This window comes from Lampetra planeri, chromosome 53 (genome assembly GCF_965212315.1).
Source record: "Lampetra planeri chromosome 53, kcLamPlan1.2.h2, whole genome shotgun sequence".
NCBI lineage: Eukaryota > Metazoa > Chordata > Hyperoartia > Petromyzontiformes > Petromyzontidae > Lampetra > Lampetra planeri.
In genome coordinates this window covers 5,370,805-5,397,569 of record NC_136159.1, presented here as the reverse complement: position 1 = coordinate 5,397,569, position 26,765 = coordinate 5,370,805, and the positions used below count along the sequence as shown (strand labels likewise).

Genomic DNA, 26,765 nt, shown 5'->3' with positions numbered 1-26,765 from the left:
GGTCACGGAATCTAGTTTTTTTTTTGAGTTTCTGCCCCTGCCACCTTCCATGCTGGGATTGAGACTGTTAGATTCACTGCATCGAATCTCCCAGCCAATGTCAACGCCGAGTGGCAACATTTTTTCTACTTTGCCGTATAAGTTGGTGTGGGCTTTATTTTCCCATGCATTTCATTTCCAGTCACACTAATCGGCCGTTAACCCCGTTTTGTAAATGACCTACTGTACTGTTATTATTGTTTTATCGTTGCGCGGCACGTCCATAATTTTTCGACCGGCCAAGAAATCAAACGCCGGTCGAAGCGGCTTTATACGGCTAAGCTGCTTGTGTTGGAACGCTGCCCACGCTCGCATAGTAAATCATAAATAAATGAGCGTTTGCGTTTTTGTTGGCAAGACGTCTCGCCATTAGTTTGAACAGTAGAGTGTACGCCCTCCTTTTGTGAGGCTTAATAAATAAATAAGTACAAAAAGTTACTTAATTTGCTGCTTTTAAGAAGAAGGAAAAAAAAACCGCATTGCTTCCCATCCTCCACCTCCCAGCTATACTGCACTTGTGCCCGCCGGGCATCTGATGAGACGAAAACAAATTAGGTGTGAAAATTCTTGCAGCTAGCAGTGCATTACCCTGTGCCCGGCAAACAGGCTATCAGAAGATAGCTCCATTAAAATAACCTCTCTTAATTCCCTTCAGCGGGCCTCGATCTATGGCATCTGTTACACGCCCTGCAGATTGCAGCGCTTGCATTCCAATACAAAGCAACAGTTGAAATAGTACTGGATTATGCGGGAAAATTAATTGAAATATCTTACTTAACATGATGACTTTCTTTTTGTGTGTGTGTCGTCGTCGGGACAACGTCATCTCGCTTACAATCTCGTGCTCGGTCTCTGCTTTTGTGTCGATGGCCGCCCTGGTCCCTTTCTCGATCGCCTTTTTTCTCAGCACCATCGGCGTCTGGCACCGAGGCTGCTTTATAATATCGACTCTCTTCTTCTGCAATCCCTTTTGTGTTTCTTAATGCCATGCATTCTGTGGTCCCTTGTGTGTGTTTTTGCAGGAGGTCGGTCGTGATTCTTCTCTCAAGCTCTCGTTGTCATCAGGCACGGTAAGAAAACAAAACACGCCCTCCCCCTCCTCTTGTGCGTCCGTTGACTTGGCTTGTTCGGTCGACGTCTTTGCGGAAGACCGGCGCACGAACACGCGTGGTTGACGAACGTGAGTTTTGTGAATTGTGCTCTAAACGCAAGGGTCAGTCTGTGAGCTCAAGTGTCCCCTGATTGCGAACCATAGCTGCGCGAGGTGCGTTTGTCAGCGGGCGTACCTGTTTTCTTATTCCCGCGCCTTGCCCCCTTAGGGTTGTGCCGATAACACCCCCCCCCCCCCCCCCCCGTTCTCCGCTTCACGCTGGCGTCTAATATTCAAAGTCATTCAATTTCTCCCAATGGCTCTGATTAGTCTGTGAATAGCAACAGAATTGTGTAAATATAATTGTTGCAATCACCGTTTTCGCGCTGTGGGCGGCTAAGAAGGTTTGGCAGTGGAACATCAGTGAAGGTCATCCCATCGGCCAAAACTTTAGGCTTTATTTTTATGGGGCTCAACCTTCATACCCGCTTTGATGTTGAACATTGCTACGTTGAGATATAATTCCACGAGTCTGAGGCTGCATAGTTTCAAAATCCCTTCCTTGACTTCATAGCCACTGCTTCGGTGATGTATGACTAATCCGGGGCTTTGAGGGTGAGGGTTGATGCATTGCGTAGATTTGTGAAATCCCAAACCCACTAATAAATCTGCAAGGTGGCCAGAAGATGGCAGCGGAGCAAGCGGGGTTGCAAACCCATCCAACGGGATGTTTTGCGTGCAGTCTGCTCGTAGGGTTTTCTCGGCGTACTCCGGATTCCTCCCACAAAGTGATTATTCGAAACCAATTTGGTCGAACATCACAATGCGGGATCTGCCAGAAAAACTGTCCGAAAAAATAAATGTCATTTCTATTATTGTCGCCAATGACCAAACCCAACCCGGAATGCTCCCGCTGTCCTCCTGAAGCTAAGCAGAATTTGGGCCTGGATAGCTCTTGGATGGGTGACCACCGCACACGATTGTCTTAGGCGGTCGCAGGGCGGCACAGGACAGCGGGGCAAGCTCCGTTGTTGTACTGTACTGTGCTGCCACATCTACGCTGCCCACCTTCAAGCAGCACTGAAGTACGGTCGAAAGTCCCCACAATTTACGCAACGTGGAGAGGCTCTCGTTGTCCCGCAGAATATTGAACAAAAAGGGCTGTACATGCGAAGTATTATTATCCAGTATTGTATATCGTTCAAAACATCGTTAATGTTAACAGCAGCCTTTACTATTCCTTTATTACTTCTCCAGTGGATATTGCCTCTTGACCTGTTGCCTCGGAGCCTCCGAGCAATAAGAGACTCTGTAAATTCCGAGCGAGAATCGATCTGCGTGGGCACGGCGGGGTGGGGGGGGGGGCGATGAAAAGCGCACGGCTCTTTAATGCCCGGTCGGAAATCTAAAAGGGATAAATAAGGTCAGCGCGACTCGTTAGCGTTCGTCGAAAGCGAGAGACTCCGCTTACAAAAGGGCCCTGATTTGTACGAGCGAGCGAGCGAGCGCGAGCAGGGGGTGGGGGCTGTTTAATTCACAAGCGGACTCGCGCGGAGCGGCGTTGCTGTGATGGACTTGCGTCTTGATGCGCCACACCTCCGCCCCATGTCATTTGCTCTTCGCCTGATTTGATTTATTGCTTTCGAAAAGCGCCCCCCCCCACCCCCGTTCGGAATGTTCGTCAAGCCGACGAGGTGATGAATAAATTACGGTCGTAAAAAAAAAGCTAACTAGATTGCTCCGTCGAACTTTAACCATTGCCGCCATCGCAGTTTTCTTCTTGAATGGCGCGTGTGGCATTTGGGAATATGAGCTCTCCTGACAACAAATTAGGGACACTGGCATTTCACTTGATGAGTGACATCAGAATATTTATACTGGAGGAATCCAATGAGGTATGAAGCTCTTTTTCACAGATGTCCAGTAAATAACATGTCATGTAGATAATAAGTGCTAATTTTTGATTTTCGTGACTGCAAGGGTCCATACTCTTTTTTTCTGTAAAGTCACGTAGGTAAAAAGTAAAATAGAAATAAATAAAATCACGACGTTTCGGAGGCAACACAAGCTTCCGTCTTCAGGTTACTGTATCAAGTGAGTAATTTTGCTGTGACGGTTCCACCTGAAGACGGAAGCTTGTGTTGCCTCCGAAACGTCGTGATTTAATTTATTTTTCTTTTCTTTTTTACCTACGTGACTTTACCGAAAAAAAAAAGAGTATGTGCTAATTTGTCACGCGCACAATTTTCACTTGCTCGAAGGCAACGGACCCTGAGATCATAGTCTTCACCATTATCAGCAATGATCTGTCCAATGCTGGATAAGGCCGTTGCCCACCCTCTCGTGTTCTCGCGATGCCGGTGATCGAGATGAAGAAAGGTGTGGCAGCCGAGTGCGGGTGCCCGCCGCGCTAGGGGATGGAGCGGTGAAATGAGCTCACGTGCTGGAGCAAGACCGGATTGTTGCGTGGCAAGACTGCGAGAGATGGCGACGGCTTTGGGGGGGGGGGGGGGGAGGCCTTCATCAAGCGGTGGATAGATCATGGCTGATGGTGAATCATTATGATAAGGCCGCTGCTGTGGTATGCGGGCGATTTCTACCACCCCTGCACTCATCCTCGATCCAGCTTACCCAGCCCTTTTTGCACGGTGTGCGCACGCACGCCCAGAGACGCGCTTGCTCACGAACTCGGATGCGCGCACACACACACACCAGCGAGCTGCCGCATTCCGAATTCAGCCCGCGCGCTCCCTTCGGCTGCCCCCTCTCTCCTGTTTATCGACTCGCTGCAGCCCGCCGCAATTTCATGACCAAACAGTGAGGACCGGTGGCTGTTTGCTGTCGCTGTCCCGGACGCCCATCCCCAGTGGAGGACCCCACACAACCTCTTACATTTCTCATTTTCCCCTCCTTATCCCTCTGTCGATCGCTCTGCAGCCCGATCTCTCTACTTATCTCCCCTTCTTTCCCCTAGTACCTTCTCCCCGTTTTATCCTTCTTACTTTCCGTCTCGCCCGTCGCGCGTTCTATGCCCCTTTTCGTCATCTCCGCTCGAGCAGGCGTGGAGTTAACTTGCTGTCCACCACCTCGATTGACAGATGGTCTGCTGCTGCTGCTGTTGTTGTTTGAAAACGTTGTTTACTTCAGTCCCCCTGCCACCAGTCCAGGTTCGAGAATTGCACCATCTCTTCTGCATGTCCCGACAGTGGCTACGAAAGGTCTGCATAGTCCCTTCTCTACCCTAATGTCGTTACAATCCCATCTCTTTTTTGCAAACAATTGTATAAAAATAAGAAAATCAATTTCTATATGGGCATGAACCTCTCCCCCCCCACTGTGGTCACATGTGCTGCATGTTGAGATGTGGTCACGGTCAGATGCTGTAGTCAAGTCCAAATTGTATTATATTGTAAAACCCTTCCGCTGTGGACTAGATCAATCGAAATTCACCTTATCTGATCAGATCTCGCAAGCTAAGCAGGTCCGAGCCAGGGTGGTGTTTGGATGACTTGGGTGCATAAAACGGGTATGGTGAAGCTGCCTTGGCAGCAGAGGGCAGTACAGAAAAAGAACATTGTTGCACTGTATTGTGCTCCTCACCTCTGCTGCCAACCCACACTGATTAGCATTGAGAAGTAGCGTCAAACGACTCCCACAGAGCGCAAGACATCTGGAGGCTTTCATGCAGCAAGGGATTGACAAAAATGGCTGTACGTGTACGAAACATCTCTTCAACGTACCTCCAATCCCCGCCGCTAGTGTCTTATCAAGGCCCCTCCTCTCAGTCATAGTCTGCCCTTGTCTTTGTCTCTCCAAAGCTCTCTTTCTCCCATGCTCTCTGCCCTCGTCTCTCCCATATTCTGTCTCCCCACGCTGTCTGCCCATGTCTGTCTCTCCCGTGCTCTGCACGTATCTTTATATCTCTTTCATGCTCTCTGCTCATGTCTCTCTCGCTATTCCCCCATGCTCTCTGCTCGTGTTTCTGTCCCCTCCCATGCTGCCTGCCCTCGTCTGTCTCTTGCATGCCCTGCGCCGCCCAAGAGTGTCTATCTCTCTCCCATGCTGTCATGCACGCAGAATGCGAATGCGCCTTCGCATATGTGACCGCTCCCTTTTAGTTCACCTTCTATATTAATGCTTCCCCCCCCCTCCCTGTGTTTACTCGAGCGCTCATAAATCTCGTCGTGACAAGTGGCATCCCACGCCAGCGCTGAAGAATGCGTGTTGAATCAATTATTCTGCTCTCCGCTCCGGCCCAAATTTTTTTTTTTAGAGCTAATCTGGAGAGAGAGAGAGAGAAAAAAAGGTACCGCCAGTCACACATTTCGTGGAAATCAAGAAAGGTATGCAAAATCCCAGCCGGGTGCCGAAATACACATGAATCATCTGTTTAATAGGCCCATTAAAGTGTCTGGGGGGGGAGGGAGGGGGAGTGTATAAAAATGTTCGTAATGCAGGTTTTCATATTTGGGTTTTTAAAGAAACTGATTGGCTCATAAAACAAACTATATAAAAAGTATCGCCTAATTGTACGTCCAAGAGATAATGCACGCAAGCAGCCGGGGGGACTTTCACCCCGGTGGAACAGATAGCGCCCCTGGACCCCGACATCGCGAGGTCTCCGGTTCGACTTGACCCCCTGGCGCAGCACGTTGTTTAAAGTAAATGGGCAGGTTTCATACCCCCCCCTCCACACTGTCCATCAGCAGTATAATTAAGTTCACCACTACTGCGGCTAGTCTTATCAGGTTGTTGTTCGCGTGTGGTGGGGTAAAGTGTGGGTACTCCCACCTCTTCCAAAATGTCTGGCCAGCGTGGAGGGGGTAGCTTCATTATCTTCTAGAGATGCACTGGAGAGCTCCGCCGATTGGAGGTCCCCGTCCGCCAGCAGTGGCGTGAGCGAGCGGTTTCAGGGCCGCTCCTCTACCCGTTTTTTACGCAATTGCTTCAGGCGATCGGACGCGCCCGTTAAAAAAAAAAATAAACACTAACCTGTTTTGCTAAAACGATAGCAGGCCTAGCGGAAGATAGCGTAAAGTGCTGGATGTGTTAACTTTGCTGCCCCCCCCCTTTTTTTTTACTTACCGGCGTGACGTGGCACCCGTACGATTCGGAGTTAAACGGTTCCGTAATTAAGGCCGCGCTTGCGAGGAGCGATTTATTTATTTTTCCTTTCCCCTCCCCCTCCCTATCGACGGCGGGACCGGGTCGATCACGACTGTAAATCGCGTATTGATCCCGTAGCATTCGCTTCCAGTGTTTCTCTGGCACAGCGCTGCCAAGTGTCGGCCACCCCCCCCCCCAACCCGAAACCAGCCTTGCAACGTGAAATGGTTGTTCGGCTTCTCAGCGGTGGTGGCAACAAGTGGTCACATGAGGAGCTTGAGCGAAGTGCGATTGATATCCGTGTTATTTCACTTTTGGTTTTAAATAATTTAGTGGGGGGTTTTTTTCTCTCCCAAGTTTGTTTCAAAATCGTGCTGTCGGTGTCGTGACGCGATATGGAGAAGCCATTTGAAATTCTCGCAGAGACTGAGTTACAAAACGGCCCACGGAAGTGACTATTACCGAACTACCTGAGGAACTTCAAGCCTTTGAATCCACATACTAGGGGGTGCACTCACCCACATGTTCTGCTATGGGAATTTATTTTAATTCTTAGAACAGAAATATAACCAAATAAAGTGAAGGATGCATTTTTATACGGTGTATTCTGGTGTAGTAAAATGATGACCAACTTGCGGGTTCAATCACAGGCAGTGGCCGAAACGCAGAATCAAACCCAGGATCTCAGCGGTGCCTGTGCAGCGCTCTTGACATCTGAGTCCTACCCATCTTCATTTCATCTTTTTGTGATTTTTTTTCAGTTCACCCAAATATATTTGAGGTGTTGTCACATTTCTGACATTACGCTTACGCTACGCGACTCATTTCCTGTTTTTAGATCGGAACAGGCCGTGTGTCTCCCTGCTCCGAGACCTCCCTAACTCCTCCTAAGCCTCTCTCTCCGGGGCCAGCGATGAAACGGATTTGCAGATTCCGATGGCTTGACCTCTCTCGCCCATGACTCGCCCCCCGCCAAATGTACGTTGCTATTTTCAGAAGTGTTTTGCTCGTGTGGCCATCGGTGACTGGGCCAAGAAGGCCTTGAGAATTCTCCTTTCTTTGTCCCCCCCCCCCTGCAAGGCTAAGGAGGAGACAGCTTCCATTTTTCACTCTCCTCCCCCCTCCCCTCCCGCCCCATGGGACTTGAACCCAGGATTTGAGAGGTGCCGGCTGAGTGGCCTAAAATGAACATCACCCTCTCTGAACCCCCCCGCCCCACCAACCAATCCCCCACCGAAGCAAATTTCACCACTGATGAGTTTTGAAGTCCCACTCATTCCCCAGGTCCAGCGAAAAAGCTGCGCCAGATGTCGATGTACCGAGTTCAAATTTGGCGAAGTTCTCTCAGCAGCAGCCACCGTTACTCAGTTTTCAATACATTTTTTCTTTTTGGAACACGTAAAGTGACCCTTGATGCAGTTGAATGCCATTTGTAATATCTATAGGGCCTCTTTACTCATGAACAGAACAAAAACGAGTACGCCCTTTACTTCTTGTCCAACAAATGCATTTGTGAAGCAGCTATTTAGATAGTCAAGATAAACACTGGACCGTTAAGCGCAGGGATATGCTGTTAAAATGTTACGTTCCAAACACAGGGCGCACAAAGCGAAACCGCACAAGGAATAGCATACACTGTTTTGTCCCATGTCCGACCACAGTGACATACATAGTGAATTCAAACCGTATCTTACAGATTTTTTGTAGAATTTGGTTATCCGTATATATATCGTGAAATCACACAAACTGAACCTGAAAACAGGAGGGAAATCTGTTCTCAACTTATGAACACTTTTAGATTTTTATAAGCTTAATTATTTCTCCTACTTAATGCAAACCCAAGTCTGAGGGTCTCCTTCATGCAACACCTCACCCCATGGGTAAGTCCTGTGCTCTGACCCCCATCATAACTCAATCGATAAACTTCTTCCCCTTGAGAATCAAATCAACCAATGGCTGTCGACCCTCCGGTCACCCCTGCTGCTTGTTGGGCCTGTGATTGGCTCGCTGGGCCTGTGAAGATCAGCGCTCCAGGCCTTCGTGTGAGTTTGGTGTCACTGGGCAGGGTGACATAAATGGTCTTGGGTCATTCCCTGCCAGTGAATAATGCAAAGGGGCTGCTAGTTCCCTGCACCCCATCATGGTACACCTACGGGCGAACGCACGTGGAATGCGTATTCCATAAGCGTTTCCTAACCTTGCACACTAATGCTTGAAGGTGACTTTTTCTACCTTTTTCAATGCGCCCTTGAAAGTGGTCATGCATTTCCTCTGTCTCGTCTGTCCATACGACTCTGTGTAGCGGTGGGGCCCACGATAATTCTCATGAACCTGATCCAATATTAAAAAATTGCAGCTTTTAGATGCTTGGCTTGCAGTGACAAAATATTGTTCGCCAGCCGTTAGAATTGGTAGGCCTCGTGTAGCCGCAGACCATTTGCAATGAAATCTCCGGGTCGTATCTAGCACACGGCTGAAGGTTCCGTGCCCCCTGGCCTAACCCAGTCCCCCCCCCCTTCTCACCAACACGTCCATGGTGACTCACGGTTAGGGAGTAGACAAACGGCTAAGATCCGCGCATTGATGGATACATATTCTTTGTGGGCTATTTCAAACGGGGCGGCCTCGTGTGACCACGGACGGTGTGAAATGAAGTCAGGGGAAGCCGTAGATTTCCCACTTCCTGCTTTCCACACCGGGTGGGCCCCTTTGAGCCGCGCAGAGCTCATTTGCCACGAGGAGACCCCTTCACTCAAGCGGGCTGTTCGGTGGTGGCGGCAGGGGGAGAAGTTACACCGGATGGTCATCAATAGCGGCGCTCTTTAGCGAGGCGGCCTTGGCCGCGGGCGCGAGCTGCGTGGCGTGTGACGGCTCCTGTGGGGGGGGGGGGGTGGGGGACGGTGATGGTGAGTAACGGCCCGCGTGGCTCGGCGAGCGGACGGAGGCTGCTTTCGGTGGAAATTGAGCGCGCATGCAGAGCGGTTAGGCTGCTCGCTCGCCCGTCGCCCTGGTAAATGGGTGGACCTTTTCTGTCCCGGCGACGGCGAGAGTGATGAGGAGGGCCAGCCGGCCCAGCGCTGCCGCCTTTAACCCCCTCTTCCCGCTGCGGAATTGAACGAGAAACCACGCACGTGCGCGGAATCGCCGATCGCCGTGATGGCGTTTTAATCTTGCCGAGAAATTTTTGGCGCCGGCGGCTTCGTTTAACTCTGATTGAAGTGCTCTCGACGCGCACCGGTTGGATGGTTGCTCGGGTGTAGAAAGGTAAAGGTGCAACCCTGCAATTGCCCACTCACGGCAGTGTTGGCAGAAGAGCCTTCACTCGAGGGAGTTACAGAGTTCTCGTGAGCGCCTCCTAGACGGTGTTTTGGCCAACACTTGCGACTATACATTATGAAACTCCCAAACCTGCCAGTTTACAAAGTGGCCATGAGGTGGCAGTATATGAAGTGGCTTTGTCAACCCATCTGTGTAAGTGGACATTGGATTTCTCCTAGTACTCCAGTTCACTCTCGTGTGAAAAAAACTCCTTCAAAATGGAATTGGCCAAACATCGCAATGCAGGACCTGCCTCAAATTTATTATTTAGGTTTTTTTGGATAAATAAAAGGCATTTTTATTATTGTCTGTAATCGGACGAAACAAATGTATACTCAGGACTAATGGTGTTAAACATTAGTACAGATAGGCCAGCAACCTACTTGCCCTACTGCTGTCGAACGGTAACCTTGTTGACGTGTTTTTCTCCCGTTTCATGAACGCATTCGTTAGCCAATGAGTCACTTAACTACGAGGTTAATTGCTGTGTTCAATCCTGCATTCATTTCACGGACAGGGCTGGCAGTGGCAGACTACAAACATTTCACTCCTACAGAGATTGCATGTCTAAATCTGCTGTGTCTTTGCATCCACATGGTGACCTCGCGAGGTCGTATTTGATTTTGTTCCCATTCAGGCAGCACCAAATACAATTTACCGAGCGTGCGTGGCCGTGCATGCAATAGTAAGCATCTCGGCAAAAAATAATTGCCGGCGCACCGTACCGTTTTAGTGGTGGCGTAGAGGTTTTCGTCCACTGTGGACTTGGCGACGTGCGGTTTGATTGCCAGGCGCATGGCTAGCGTCGGTGGCGAGTGTTATCTGAACCAGCTCCGGGCCAGGCCAGTCTGCGTTGATCAGCATTGCGAAATGCGATCAAAATAACCCCCATTGCTGACATCGCGCGGGGTAGGCTTTCATCCAATAGTTGATTGATCATGGCTGTCTATGGCAACTGTGATGATGATGAAAACGATATAATTAAACTCAGGTGCTGGCTTTCTTTTGCGTGGCATTTTAAGTGGCTTCTCCTTTTTGTTTAAACAGCAGCAACGCGGCATCGGTGTCCCGCGCAAAGATCCACTTGAGCTCAAATTTAGCCTGACCCATCCCCGTGTCCTTCACCTGGGTAATTGTTTAACAAAGACGACCCACTTGTGCTTTAGTAAACAGAGAAGGGTGGCCAGAGAAGGCCTCTTCATCTTTGTATTCTTCGTTCCCGCAGTCTTGTCGACTGCTACATTCTTCGTTCCCGCAGTCTTGTCGACTGCTTTTGTCCACGGGTGCTGCTGCTTTGTTTCTGTCCGTGTGCAATTTCCCCGCGGTGTCCGAGTCCCCATGCCTGTTCAGCTTACATCGGAGTGCAACCGTCCGGCTCTTGAGATTCGTAAATGAGATTGGCGCGTTTGAGTGCATACACTGCGCTTTGTAACTCGGTGCTAAAGCAGCAGGATTGTGTTTGCGGGGAGCGGTAGTGCAACAGTTTGTGCGCTGCACTACGAACCCGGTTACTCGAGTTGGATTCCTGCTCACGGCCAACACCAGTGGAGATTATCTCAACTGGTTCTGGGCCTCCCCTAGGTCGACTCGTCCTAAAATGAGTACCTGGTGCAGTGTGTAACATCGCCAACAGGGAGACAGACGTGGTCGGGCATGGTGCTGGCCACTCCACCACCTCGGGTGCTGTGCCGTCCTTCATTAGGTGCTCGTTAACAGCACTTGTCCCAACAGTCTATACGGCGGATCTTGTCTTTTGCATGTGTCACTGACCGTTCATCGTTGCTCTGGGGAAGAAAGGGTGGGTTGAGTGGTGGGGCAGGAAAGGGAGCGGAGGTCGGCACAAAGGGGTGGATGAGAGGTCATGGGGGATCAGGCGTGATACACTGGCATGGGTTAAATTCATCAGCGCTTTGTCACCGTTAAAGGAAAGGGCAGCCTGAATAATTCATGCGGTGGTATTTAGCAGCGCTGCTTCTCCACTCTCATCCTCGGCACCTGAAGACTTAACCGCCACGCCAACGACACCTCCCTCCTCCACTCTCCTCCACCCCCGCCCAGCCTCCCCCTCCAGCCTCCCCCTCCCCTCCCTCCCTGCACACGCTAGCTGGTTTGCGATGGCGTTTGACAGCTTTAGTAAATTAATCTGGAGACGCTGCCTAATTGATCACTCTCCCTCGGGGATCACCGGCAATGCAGCTGCGCACGTTAACCGATCCGCCGCGGAAACAAATAAGTGCATATATCGTCATCATCGTCAACATCGCCATCATCATCATCCTCACCACCGTCGTTGTCATCGTCATTTATCACTGGAAGATACCACTCGATGTTGGCCAACCGAGTCGGCCGTCCTTCGCTTGCCGATCGGCCGCCATGATTTTCTCAGCAGATCTCGGCCATCGAATTTGTGCGCGGTTACTCGCACATCGTTCTCTGTCGTCTTTTTCACGTTTTATTTTGCTATCCTGCGTGAGTTCAGTGCCCTTCCCCAAAGTACTCCGATCCTTGAAAACGTTGCCCAGATTTTTATTTTATGTTCCGCGAGCCGATGACCAACCCACCCTGGGAGTGCGCCCGCTCTCATCCGGATCTCCCAATCCAAGCAGGGCCTTGCCTGGATTTTCGTTTCGGTGGTGGGTGACCCCCCCCCCCCCAGCCTTGCAAATCACAGGTTCTGTAGGCTGTTTGTGTTGTGGGAATTGTTGTACTTTACCCCCCCCCCCCCCCCACATCTTCATAGCGCATGCTTCTGTGCTCTCACCTCATGCTTCAACCCTTCTGCTGTCGCCCATTCTGCTTTGCCAATATCACATCCTCGCCAAATAAAGTGGACGCTGGATATAAGCACACCTTACATAAACACACTTGGTAAGCAACATAAGCTAACGGTACACTGGTGGGTTCAGAGCAAAGGGTAACTTCTGATTATAACCACACTTGCACCTGCTCCCAAAGGGGGGGGGGGGAGGGGTGTGTTGCTTGTATTGAGATTCTGCTGCAGAAAACAAAGTTTAGCCCACTTAGGGATTGTGATATCTTCCCTTCTTTTAGTGGGGACGGCAGCCAAAATAGGGTGGGTTAATGGACCTGGGCGATCGGCACCGGCGATGCGTGAGATGCGCGCATGCGGGATGAGTGTCTCATCCTCGGGCTTGGGCTAAAGCTCAGCGGAGACTCGCGGCGGGCACGCAAGTTTATTATTTGTTTTAGTTTTTTTGCAGACCCTCGCCTCATTTGCATTCGTTAGCCGAATTAATCTGCAAGGGCTCTGCGGCCGGGGATGGTGAAAAGCGATGGCGTAATTAATGGCATTACGGTGCGCATTTGGAATAATAATCTGTTTTGCTTTCAGCTGATTACCATCATCTAATAGGATAGTTGGCAGGCGTCTGAACGCTTTTACAAAAATGCATTTGAAATGATGAATTATCCGTGGCAGGGTTGGGGACGGCGAGAGTGCTGTGTGTGTGTGGCAGTGGTGGCTGTGACTGCCTGGGTTCCAAAATGTCCGTCGCCTCCAGGCCCGAGGAGCGCGAGTTCGAACCCCAAATCTGTGACCTCGCCCTGCCCTTGACGATGTTGAGCGAGCGTGGCGCTAGGAAGGGCGTGAGCCGCACGCAGATTTGACGTGAAACTGGCGTGTGTGGAGAGGGTGTTAACGTTTGTGACACGCACCCCAAAAGAGACACACTGGCCCTCCGCCTCACCGTCGGCATGATCGTCGTCAGCCACGATCAATCCGCTGCCGAGGGTCTCCCCAAGCTGCCTGCCATCTCTCACGGCCCAACTATTTAATAATCCACTGAACAGCTTCACACGAGCGAGTCTCCATCACCTCCATCTTAACCAAACTATGAAAATTTGTTTTAATCAGTCCACTGAGCTCGAAATCTCCTTTTCAGAAGAGACTTGAAGAGACTTGGCTACAAACGATAGCGCAATGAAGTGGCTTATCTGGAAATTCATTAAAAAGCTAAATAATCTAAACGCATGTTCATTCTAAATGTAGAGGGAGGACCCGGAAAAAAAATCTACGTCACCAAATATACAACGGGCGTCAGGGTCAGGATCAAACTCACGATCTCCTCTATATCAGGCGAGGTAGTTATCTCGCCACCGTAACACCCCACGGTCAGCGTCCTCTCGGGTGCCTTCCTCTCCTTGGGCTGCCACTCAGTCCTGAGTCTCGACCACCGGCCATCGTCACCTTCTTCGCCACACGTCCTGTCCAAGCCTTCTGGCGGCGCGTCCTGTCCCAAGCCCCGCTTAACTTCCCTTCACAGCCAGCGTTCAGTACTCAAGTACTTAACCGGTTCTCAAATAATACATACACCCGGTCCTCTTTCTGTCTCTCAATGTAATTCTAAGCATGAAATCCCCTTTGTCCCACCCCGCAACCACCTTTGTCAAAATGACCAATTTTGACCTGAATAGTAATTTTAACGCTCTTAATGCGCTGAATAATTTCTTTGCCGTAGGTCATAGCCATGGTATAAAAGGGGGGAAGGGGGGGGAATAACAAAACGTGCTCCATTAATTTTGTCATGAATGGTGCGCCCTGGAGCAATTATCCTTGGCCAGCCAAGAGGAGGCTGGTTGTGTAGAAGCAGCTTAAAACTGACCACCTTTGTCCAAAACAATAATCATAATACAAATAAATCCGCAGCATCGGCAGTTTAAATCCATAATTTGAAATATCATTGCATGGCGTTATTCTCCTCATTGAACAATTGACTGTACACAAGGACAGTTGATTTGTATGTTTAACACGCAGGATTTTGTATCATTTTACATGTTCATGCCAAGCGACATCGATGAGTGCGTCGTGCCTATTTTCCAGGAGGATTAAACCGACCTCTATCATTCTTGTGACCTCCAACCTCTTCGGCAGCATCATTTGTATTAGAACAGAAAGGCTCAGTTTTTAAATCAAGAGATAATATGGACGAGACTGGAAAATCTAGATGAAAAGAACAGATTCTTGAGTCGAACGCGGTTGTCAATCGTGAAAATTCATCAAATAACCTTTGGGCAATTTGGCTGGGGGGCGGAGGGGCTGAGGTGGTGGCATAACTACACGCCTAATTTGTACATATAGGTGATTAACCGCAGTAATTTTTCTTTTTCCACACGTAACCTGAGCGGAAAGAGAATATCAAGAAACCCGCATGGGCAAAGTGTAGCATTTAGCAGAGGACTTAACAGGGGTGGCTCCTCTATTCCCCCGGGGGTCTCTTTTGATGGGATGGAAATGGATTTGGGTACTAATTAAGTCTGATGAATTCAACTTGGGGTGGGGGGGAAGATACCAGAGAGGGGCACTTGCAGGGGCCCTAATCCCAGTGCACAGGTGCGAGGGACAGGCCGGCAGTGATTAAGCGCATGGCGCGCACGCCAGGATATCTCTCCTAACCCCAATTTTCTCTCTGCAGGGGGCACCGTGTCCACGGCCTTATCCAGATTTTCATTGTGCCCTCCTTATCCCCGTGCCCCCCCCCCACCCGATCCGCCTTTGTGGTAGTTGAGTGTACGGCTGTGCAACTGCAGCGGGTTTTTTTAAACAAAGTCGGTCGTGATTGTCCGATGGAATTTTCAGCACTTGCTCAGGGCTGTAAACGGGATGTGAGTGATTCCCCATGTTCAATTGAGCAGGAAACCACTGACTTTTATCTTAATGCACCCATCGTATAACAAAAATGAAGCACTTTCATCAGTAACTGTATTTAGGAATAACTAGATGAATGCAATCCAGCTCATCTTTATTTTTGTTTTCCAAATATTTGCCTTTTTTACATGCAGATTGTTGAAAAGGTAAAATATAAAAAGAGACGTTATTAGCCGGGGGTAAAATCAGCTCCTCTGAACTAACACGGTTGGCCAACGTACGGTGCGGAAGAAGTTGTACATACATAAATACAGCTCATGCCTCCTCCACGTACTTTAAAGTGTGACGCAGGATCGCACGCGTGGGGTTATAGTACGAGTCGGACGTGGGAGTGGCGTGTCCGAATTGAACCTGCAGAGCGTGAAGAAGCTTTAATCTCAAAAAATAATTACGTCTCGCAGAGATTGTCTATTTGCGCCGCGGAAAGGTTAAAATAATGAAATGTTAATTTATGCACAGCCATTGAAAATATTAATTATTAGATGATACAATTAATTGGAATGAAATTCCATCCGAGCGTGCATAATGGCCGTAAATTATAACTGTGGGCACACAGCTGCGGGGACTGCTGACTTTTTTGGCTACCTTGATGGAAGTGTGCGAGTCAAGTTAAATCCATAACTGCACGTATCCAATAATTGGCCTCCTCCCAGTGCCCACCATCTGCTAAAATTCTCCCTATTTACGCATCGACGGCCTGTTTACAGGCTCGCTGGCGCTATTTAAAGGTGGCAATTAACCCTTTCGCCACTCGGCTTGTGGTTTTCCTGCCTGCTTACCAGAGCCCAGGATCAGTGTTTTTACATGCTTTTATTTAACTCACTCTGTCTGTTGTTGTCGTATCCTCAAATCTTGTAACTCAATTTTAACCCACTTCCCAATATGATATCGACTGCAAACTTGGTATACTTATGTCATACTGATGACAATACTATATTCTATCATTAAAAATAAAAATTTTAACCATATTTTTTATATGTTATGTTTTGCCTTGGGTCTAATTGTCCACGCTCAACTGACGTTGGCTGTAAATCACCACGGCCCCTTATATTATGGCAAGCCTCGGGGCCACTTCCTGGAGTTCTGCCATTACTCGTACGGTACATTTCATTAAAGCGTGTTTTTAAAAACGTATTTTTAAATATTATTATTGTATTAACTCCAGTTTAGCTCGTGGGTTTGTAAGCTTGATTATTTATTTTGGAGATCTCCCGCGCAAGCTGGGTGAGGTGGCGCGAGTATGGTTCCCGGCCACGGCTGAAATCAGCGGCGAGCGATATCCTGAACGACCGCCAACCTGTACTGATCATCATGGTGGTCAAATGACAAACGCATTGCAGCAGTGCAATATCTTAAATCGAATTACCGACAATAGGTGCTCGTGTGATTTTATTTATTCCTCGCATGTTCATGCGTTTTTGAGTTAACGCCAGACTCTCTTTGCGCGTGCTGCGTTCACAGGGGGAGGCCGGGACCAAAGCACGGTCATAGAGGGGGGGAGAAGTGGCTCGGACGGAAGGGGCTACAACCGCCAACTCCGGGAGTGTCTGGCGGGATGGCGACGCGCCGTGGCCTGCTGCTTGCCTGCCTGCTCGCCGTGACATCGCCGCTTGCCACCGGTGAGCCTGACCACCAACAATCACAAAGATCCCCCCCCCCCCCATTGCAGCCTTGAACAGGCTGTGAGTACATAATAATAATGGCCAGCACAGCTCATGAGAGGGTGGTGTGGCTAGCACCACAACCCGGCTGACTTTGAACTCCCCAGTGCTGATGCTTACACAGCACACCATGTTGAGTTGACCTCCGGGAGGGTCAGGATTTGTTCCGATATTGGCCAGTGATATTTCCCGTGGCTGGGTTTTTAGCGCGGTGTTTAATGTACGATGGCCTACCCCAATGAAAGACATACATCTATCTAATGTGCCCGACATACCAGTCTGCTGACAGTGTCTCGTCAGAACAGGGTCACCAATAGGAACGGTCAGAATAAAGGGAGCGCATGCATGCACGACGGTAAACCAACTAAACGCAAACGCGTTGCTGCCTTCCCCCCACGGTCCGTTTTATTTCTTTCTCCCGCAGTGGCATCCGGGCCGGCCGAGTGCCGCATCCTGCGCTGCAACTCCGACTTCGTGGCATCTTCGACGGCCGCCCACACGGCATGGGAGCAGTGCGCGGCACTGCGCGCGTACGCCCACTGCACACACGCCACGGCACGCGCCTGCCGCGGCGACCTGGCCTACCACTCAGCCCGGCACGGCATCGACGACCTCATGGCGCAGCACAATTGCTCGCGCGACGGCCCCACGGCACCCACGCCGCCGCACGGCCGGTGAGTGGCCTTGCTCAACCCCAACTCACCCCCCTCCAACCCCCCCCCATACCCCCCAAACCCCACCACTCCCGACCCCCCCACCCTTCTCCACCGCTGACCGCCTGGTCACTTTTGGCCTTGTCAGCCAATGTAGGTGCATGTGCGTGACCATTCGGATAAAAGTGCGGATCATGATACCGGATTTTTTTCTTCATTTTTGCTCAACTTTTCACAACTCTCATCTCAACAAAATTAGAGGAAAGGGAAGAGAAATTCGAAATTTCTAAAGCACCATAACATTATTACAGTGCCATTTTTAGCTAGTTATTTCTCAGGTAGTTCATCATCAGTACCAGTTAATGACGACTCTACAATGAAATTATGCCCAGGCAACGTGGCGACAGCTCTGCTAGTAATGTTCGTATCCTAAGAGATTTTCGAGTCGCTATGATCACATGGACGGTGCGTGGTGGTGACAATGACAGTGTAACTTGTGAGTACGCCCATTCTGAGTGCCGATGCTGGCTGTGGTAATGATGATGCCCACAAATTGCGTCAGCAGTATATCCGGCCTTCTCTGGTGCCGACAGGTTGTGGCCGTAATGATAACGCCTTGGCGCTGACCACTGTGGTTGTGGTGGTGCTAGCGATCGAGCTCACGTTGGCTTTACTAATTGTAGCGGTAACGATCGGGGCAATGTTGGCACCAACAGTTGCGTCGGTAGCGACTGCGCCCACGCCGGTGCTGATGATGGTTTCTCTTCCCCCGCTCCTGCCACCATGCGTAGTAATCGCGTGGCGGCCGACTGGGGCCGCGCCGATCCAGGCGTGTGCAGCTACTCGCCGCCGGAGGGCGAGCGCGACATCGTGTACCGCCACTGCGGCCTCTTCGGGGACCCACACCTCCGCACCTTCATGGACGACTTCCAGACGTGCAAAGTGGAGGGCGCTTGGCCCCTCGTCGACAACCCTTACCTGTCCGTGCAGGTCACCAACATCCCCGTGGTGCCAGGCTCCAGTGCCACCGCCACCAACAAGGTGCGTGCGGTTGAGTGGGGGAGGTGGGCAGCGGTGGTGGGGATGGTTTGTTGGTTGTCACGTCGTCGCTAATTGTCCGTAGTGCGCAGCTGCGGACAAGTTCTCTGGGGGCACTGTTTGATACGCCACCTTGTAATTCATGAGACTTTCTAAACTCCCTAGCTGTAAAGTGGCAGTACAGCAAGTGGGGTTCATGTCCCTGTCTGTGCGCACCTAATGAGCATTGTAACCTTATTCGTTGGGTTTTCTGAGTATTTCACATGGCGTGGGGAGGCCTGCATCTATCAGCAGATGACAAAGGACTGCAAATTATTGTTACTTGACTTTTTCACATCAACGGCCATTGCTATGGAAAGCATAATTTAGTTTTTTCTTTCTCCCTGCCAACATATCCCCCCCGTCGCGCTCGCAGCTGACCATCATCTTCAAGGAGTACGCGGAGTGCACGGACGTCAAGATGTACCAGGCGGAGACTGACAGTCTGCCGCCGGCGTTCGTCGACGGCTCCAAGAACGGCGGGCCGCGTGACACCACGGGCAGCCTGCGCATCTCCGAGCTGGTGCCCGGCCGCCACGTGGAGATCCAGGCTCGCTTCATCGCCACCACGCTCGTCGTGCGGCAGATCGGCCGCTACCTCACCTTCGCCGTGCGCGCCCCAGCGGCCGTGACGGCGTCTGGTATCGGCGACGCGAACGGCGGCGGCCTGCAGCTGTGCCTCAACGGCTGTCCCACGTCGGAGCGGATTCGCGAGAATGACTACCGCGAGCTGCTCTCGCGAGCCGAGCAACGCGCGCAAAGATCGCGGGCCGCCGGCGGCGGCGGAGGAAGCTTCGAACCGGCGGGCTTCACGGCAGACTTTGCGCGCGCGAAATGCAAGGAGCGGCTGCACGTGGAAGACCTGTACTTCCACTCGTGCGTCTTCGACCTGCTGACGACGGGCGATTTGAACTTCACGCAGGCGGCGTACAGCGCCTTCGAAGATGTCAAGACTCTCTCGCCCGACAAGGACCGCATCCATATTTACCGAGGCACGAGCGATCCCACGCTGGGGAACGCCGCTCCGGGAAGGCCCCGCGCCGTCACGGGCCCCGTACCGCTCACCTTGGCAATTCTCGCGATTTACTGCAGCGTCCGTGCGTCTCTCTTGTGAATGTTGTTTTTTGGCGTGAACATGTTTAGGAAGAAAAATAATACGATTTACAAAATTGTAGTTTTTTTGTTTATTTGATTTATTTATATCGTGCGTTCAAAAAACGTGTAATATATTGACAAAAATGATGGCAATGTTTGATGGGTGTTTTTTTTCACGCGACCTTGTACATAAGATTATATTGTGGGTGTTTTGTTGTGAACAAGTAGTGATCTGATGTTCTTTCTGATGTGTTGATGTTAATATTGAACTTGTGGTATTATTAATGGGTGAAACATCACCATTTATTCTGAACGTTTAAAAAAATTGCTGTGTGAAGCTATCGACTACAAAAGGATTTTAAAAAGATTTGGACTTTTGAAAAAGAAACTTAATTATTAAAAAAAAATCTGTTTGAAAACTTTTCATTCACTACACCTTGAGTATTGTTGACTTTTTAAGCTGTGTAGACTACAGAGGTGTTGTGTTGTTGAAAGCCTAGCCATATCTGTACATACGTTATTTATTTATGGTCAAAAAGGCCTCTGTCCGTTAGATGTCTGGTAACTGTTCAACAATAAGCTTTGTCTACCATGCCGTGGGGTAAAAGTGCAGTGTGTGGGGAAGGGGGGGGGGCACGGGTTAAAGTGAAATAAAATCATGTTCTCTTTGACTTTCGCACTCGCGTACTCATTTACGCGTGGACTATCAGCGCAATCATGATTACAACAACATGGCCATGATTATGATTCATCGATGAGTAACATCGACTCATGCGTGTGAAACTTATTTTCAATTCATATTTGTTGTATCCCAGCGATGTGTTCCCTCCAAGCCCACTTTTCTTAACAGTCAACACGACGTCTTGAACTTCCGTTGATGGACAGTGGTTGAGGATCACCTTTCAGAGACAAGAACTCGCCAAAGTGGCAGTAGTCGACTGCAGAGATGATTGCGTTGACATCGGTTCGAGCGCAGATGCTCGATAGATTGTTAACATCGTGGGTACCCTGAGCAATGACGCCTGCCTGGGGGAGCTTCTCAACCAGCAGTGAATTGAGCATGGCTGGTGATACTACAGCGTGTGCTATACTCTACTCTCATCAGTTTGTGGCCCCTACAGCCACCAGAAATGCTGGTTTAAAAAAAAAAATCTATTTTTGAATTGTGACCCCAATTCGTGCCAATCCATCAAATCGCGAGGGGAGCAAATCTTTTACACGTTTTAATAACGTGGTACAGTACCGAAGACTGAAAATGATGAGTAGCCGTGGTGTAATAGCAGCGCACACTTGACTTTCAATCCAGAGGTTACCACTTCCACTCCATATCCCGGCGCGGCAAATGAAACTGGGTTAAGTTTCTCAAATCCACCACCCCCCCTCCCTCCACATCTTTGTCGACCAAGTAGTATAATAAATGGGTATGTCGCAGTTTGCCCATCAGTTGGTCACGTGCGGTGGGGTAAAGTGTGGGTACATCGACAGTAATTATGGTGAAATTCAATCTCACGCGACACTAAACTGCATTAGTGGGTAGCTGTGTGCAAACACGTGTACGCAAGCTTTTACAATGCGATTAGATTTTTTTTTATGTAATAACAGCATTCTCGTGCGTGAATATCTCGCGATGCTGCAACACCTACTCGCGTAGAGGGCAATACTCTCTACTGCTGCAACACCCACTCGCACTTGGCTGTATTCGATCATGGGAAATGCAATTATGTACAGTACATTATAAAGAACATTGTGCAACCATGAATCATTAAGCTTGAAAGAAATATATCACGTGATTTGTTGCCAACGTGCAGGGGGCAAAAAACTGGAATATAATTGCAATGCCATGAAATTATAAATATTGCCTAACAGTTTGAAAAAAATGTCCCTCGTGCATATATCCCGTGTTAACGATGTCTCTCGGCAGCCAAATGGCAGATGAATAATAATTCTTGATTTTCCCAGGAAAGCTGCAGCGTCAAGACTTGGAGACATAAAAATCTATTTTCCTTGGTTGACCAAGCTATTCGGAAACACTGTTCTTCATTGAAATTGGTGTAGCATGTAAAAAAAAGCGTGATTTATAATAAAAAAAATGAAATAGTGCCATGGAAATTCCATTACACGTCCAACCATTTGTTTGTGGCTTTTGTATTGGGATTGCTGGTTTCATTTTGAGATATATTTTCGGCAAATATTCACTTATTCGCCGAAAAATTCTTGCAATGAAACTCCCCTTAACAATCATTTAAAAAAGCCGTTAAAATTTAGTAATTACAGAATGTGAGAAAGTGGGGTCATGTTTCCTGCAAAGGTTATCTGCTAGTAATGGCTGAGGTCATAGCGATTAAACACGCGCTGCAAAAGCAAACGTGACGATCCTATCGCAGCAATAAGCTCTCATGCATTTGGAAACGGATATTTAAAAATCACTTTCAAAATCAGAAAGCGATATATATTTCATCTTATCCCACACGATCGTTTTGAGACATTCCACAATACATGCAACCATATACTTCTGGATAGTGCTGACCAACTGTTTTTCATCTTGGAAGCAATTTAAAAAAACTAAATGCGTCCGTTTATAATAACACGTCGAAAGGCAGATGGAACGCCACACGTGACTCTCCCAGAGGTGTGACTTTAACACTCCCGTGTGCCCTTCATGGGAAAAGTCAACAGTCCACCGAGCCATACGAATGACGACAAAAGGTCCTATGCTGCCACCATCTGGCAGTGGACAGTAACTGGATGTCATACTCTTAGGTTTTTTCCGTAAAGTCACGTCAGTAAAAATAAATAGTAACAATAATAGAAATAATAATAGAAATAAAATAATAAATCACGACGTTTCGGAGGCAACACAAGCTTCCTTCATCAGGTGTAAAAAGGCACAGCAAAATAACTGTAGTGACTGTAGTGACTACAGTTATTTTGCTGTGACTACAGTTATTTTGCTGTGCCTTTTTACACCTGATGAAGGAAGCTTGTGTTGCCTCCGAAACGTCGTGATTTATTATTTTATTTCTATTATTTCTATAATTTTTATCATGATTTTTTTTATGACTTATTTATTTTTTACCTACGTGACTTTACCGAAAAAATCCTTGCAGTCACGAAAGCTTCACATCTATAATTAACTGGATGTCAGTTTAACACAAAGTCGGCTTTCGCGATCAATGTCATCCATAATACAGTTTTTTTTTGGGTTAGATCGCGTAAATGTGCCATTATACCCGCCACCACCCGACACAGACAATTAGTAAGGTTTGTCACGTAAACAGAACATGCCAATTCGTTACGAGTACAGCACATCGGTGTATTGGAGAGCCAAGCAACAACATTTACAATCTTAGTACGACGTTTCGTCAGTAATTACAACTAGCATTAGGCGACAGCCAGATTCGTGGGGCAATCCTCCCGTTTTGTCCCTTAAATAGAAATAGAGGGATAGATGTGATTAGCAACTGAATGTGTTTCCAATTTTCAACACTAGATGGCTTATTTTGTAACCGGCACACTTGACAGCATTCTATGGGCAGTATGTTGCAAGGGTGGCACAGTCGGGTTTTTTACAATCGGGTTTAATTGTCTTTTTTTATTACACCCGATCATCTGAGATTGGGAGAAATCCGGTTGAATTGGTTCTAATTGCAGAACCGCACTTCGCCAACTTCTCAACGATGGGCTTCGTCCATTCCAAGCTAAGGAACCCACTGGCAGTGCCCACGATTGTGGAGGAGAAGCTCCTCGTGTTCATCACGACCAACCTGCCCGCCGCATTCTACGACTACCCCGTGCCCGACGGCACCGAGTACGATAGCAGCACCGACGAGGAAGCAGCCTAAGCCTTGGATCAGAGCTTCGTATTCATTAAACCAGGTTTTAATTCCCCGAAATCGGGTTTAATTGTATTAAAGAAAAAACCCGATGCCTGCCGCTGGAAAAATCGGGGTTTTTTCACCCATGGTATGTTGAACTTATTTTCGCACCGTACATAGACAACCGTGTTAATCGGAGGTGCAGTATTGCTATATTTAAAAAAGTTTGGCTGGCTGGCGGGCCATCCATCCGCCTGCCTACCTGCCTAGACGGAGGATCACGTCCAAAAGAACGTGCGGACTTGCGAGTTATCGCCGTGGGCGGATATTGGTGTGGGCGGGGGGCAATGCTCCCCTAACTGGAGACCTTTATGAATTTATTTTGAACAATCTAAAATCAAGAATAAATACATTCATTAATTATATGCACCCGCTATTCGTAATGTGAGCGACAAAGCGAACCTCTGCCCCCCTCCCCCCCCCAAATATAGAAGTGAAACTACGGCTTTGGTTATCACTCAGAAAAAACAATGGGACAATGCGCCTTTCCATATGTCTACATATAGGACATAAAGACAGTACTGCATTGTTTTACACAACCCACACAGCTAATGCTGCTGAATAAAATCCCAGAATTCAATGTTTTTATGTGGAGAGTGAAATGGGAAGGTCTATGCCGTCCGCTTATTTATTTTGCTATATTCTACACAAAGACGCTAATTATTAGTGTGTGTTATGGTTACACAAAAGCGTGGCCGCTAAACTGACTTCTTGATTTGTTTGGTTTGTTTACGGTTGCTGACTGAGCACATGCCCAAAGGTCAAACACGTCAGTAACAAATGGCACCAAGGTAGAATAGATCAGACGATGGATGGGTGGAGGGATTCCAAAGACGAGCAGTGTGAGGGAAGAAGGAAAACGAGAAGTGTTGTGACCTGCAGTGTGGTGGTTGAACTAATGATAGACCAAGTGAGAATCAGAATATTTATACTGGACTAGCTGTACTCCCCGGCTTCGCCCGGGACTTGGATTCACCACGCCCGCCGCATTTGTCTCCCCAGTGGCGATGTTCACACACCACAGCGGTGACTCGTTTGATGCCGAGTCGACCTAGAGGAGGCCCAGGACCGGCAAAAATAATCGTCACCGGTGTTGGCCGTGAGCGGGAATCGAACTCAGGTCGCCGGGTTCGTAGCGCAGCGCGCTGACCACTACACTACAATGCGTTACGCTTCCACGTGCGCGGGTCACGTGACAGATTTGACGTCACAGCTCACTTGCTGTGCAAAAAAATAAATGCATTATTGAGCTCCCCCCCCCCCCCAAAAAAATACAAAAGTGTATTTTTATGTTTGCATGGTGTACAGTCTGGAAAGTACCCACATGGCAAATTTCAAGTTTGTTGCATGTCGGGAAGTACGCTAAACATTTTGAACAGACACACATATTCACAACTTTGCCTTTTATATATATGGAGATGAATCCGATGAGCTATAAAGCTCCTTTTCACCGATGTCCAGTAGGGGCGGGTCAGAACGTTACAACAACAAAGACCTCGACATGGTCGGACGAATCAGTGAGTGAAGTTCATGGGAACAGTAAACCTCTGTAGCAGCGATATAATAGTGACAAGGAGGCGATTGGACGCCGGTGAGAGATTGACTGCAGTGGATCTGTGAGTGCTGGATCATTCATAAACGGGCCTGGGTTGCGTTGTTTGCCCAGTAAACGTGGGAAGTGCTGGAGATGCCTGTGAGATTAACTTCAACTCTGACCCACATACATCTGGTTGGGAGTGGGTGGAGACTGTGCCGAGATGCTTTTGTAAACAAGGAGCGAGCGGCCGCAGCGTTTGAACATTTTCTTCAACATTACAATTATGTTAACTTATATAGGTAATCAGCGTTTGAGGAATGTACATACGTGTGTGTATTTGATTGCAAAGGGATGCGTGAACTTCTATCCCCGTTGAACGTCTTTTGCACCGTACGTAAGCCAACCGTGCTAATCGGATGTTATGCATCCCCATGTGGGTAAAAGTCCTTTTCTGTTGACGTTATGTCATTGTGAACAATGGTGACCGTGTCCTCTTGTGATATTTTACTGTAAAACACTTGTAAATCCACTGCCGGCTGTATGAACGCCACCCCACGCAACGATGAACACGGTTGGCAAAGTACGGTGCGAAAGAAGTTCTACATAGTACTACGTGGGGGGTGGTGTTCTAACCATACTTGACCACGCTGTCTACTGCAGGTTGGTGAAGTGAGTCAGCCAGTATATTTCAGGTGAGCCCCCCCCCCCCCAGTTGCACAATGTAGGTGTTGTTTTTTCAGTGGCTGCCCAGTCAGGGCCAGTTCAGATATTGGTCGCCCAAACGATGCAGCTGGATTCCTAAGTAGGCTAAGTGCAACGTGGAAAAACCCGACTGCGTCTTGCTCTAAAAAACAAAACGCCAGTGCAGACGTTCCCTCTAGCGCCCAACATTTATTTTGCACATTTCACACAAATGCGTCATCAGCTGCAAAGCGGCCAACTGGGCCAAGGTCACCATCGTGAGCCGTCTTGGCAGGCTCGCCTTGTGGGGGGGGGGGGTTCTTCTATACATTTGGTGAAACGTTTCTTCATTCGTGAAGGGCCAAATAATTGCCGATGCTTTTGATAAACCATAAACCAGTGTTCTTCATTGCAAGGCCCGCGGGCCACTGGGTGCCCCCCTAACGTGAAAACACCCCCCCCCCCATGATTGTGCTGCTGTCAAACCACAAGTTTGAAATGTGTGGCGGCCCTCACACTGATGATGTCTTATCGGCAAAAGTTGTATTCCCCCCCTCACCCTCTGAGAACTAGTAACGAGTTGGTGGCACTCACGACATGTGGAAAATAACATCGGTGCTGTTTTGGGACAAGGATTTTTTGGCGGTGGTGGTGGCGACGACTGTGGATTGGCATTGGTCTGTCTGTATCGTGCACACTACAGTACAGGTATGGAGTGTGGTTTATTTCCATCTCCTGGTGAAATAAAAGGGGACACCCTCTGATTAGCACGGTTGGCTACGTACGGTGCGAAAGAAGTTAAATGTACATACACGACAACGACAACAGGAACAAGACTACATCAGTAGTGCCAGAATCACAACATGACAAGAGACCAAGCATTGCTCTCCGTTGGTGTGCACATTGACGTGATTGCGATGTTGATGTTCATGCTTTGCCTGTAAAAATCCATTTAACTTTGTATATTT

The 26,765-nt window shown here is 48.8% G+C and overlaps 1 protein-coding gene and 1 long non-coding RNA gene across 6 annotated transcripts in view; one reads left to right on the top strand and one right to left on the bottom strand.

Annotated features, from left to right (window-relative positions):
- LOC144734818 (repulsive guidance molecule A-like) overlaps positions 1 to 20,375 on the top strand; it is a 124,887-nt gene extending 104,512 nt beyond the window's left edge. For all 5 annotated transcript variants that reach the window (XM_078617200.1, XM_078617201.1, XM_078617203.1 and 2 more), the window contains 5 exons: positions 1,062 to 1,109; positions 16,680 to 16,837; positions 17,304 to 17,553; positions 18,324 to 18,573; positions 18,986 to 20,375. In XM_078617200.1, coding sequence (XP_078473326.1) covers positions 16,774 to 16,837; positions 17,304 to 17,553; positions 18,324 to 18,573; positions 18,986 to 19,723 — 1,302 coding nt within the window. In that variant the 5' untranslated portion in view covers positions 1,062 to 1,109; positions 16,680 to 16,773 and the 3' untranslated portion in view covers positions 19,724 to 20,375. The remainder of the gene's footprint in view (positions 1 to 1,061; positions 1,110 to 16,679; positions 16,838 to 17,303; positions 17,554 to 18,323; positions 18,574 to 18,985) is intronic.
- The window catches only part of LOC144734822 (uncharacterized), a 40,980-nt gene continuing 20,657 nt past the window's right edge, over positions 6,443 to 26,765 (bottom strand). The window contains exons 2-3 of the long non-coding RNA XR_013588550.1: positions 11,159 to 11,337; positions 6,443 to 9,109 (exon numbers count right to left, since the gene is read on the bottom strand). This is a non-coding gene — a long non-coding RNA (uncharacterized LOC144734822). The remainder of the gene's footprint in view (positions 9,110 to 11,158; positions 11,338 to 26,765) is intronic.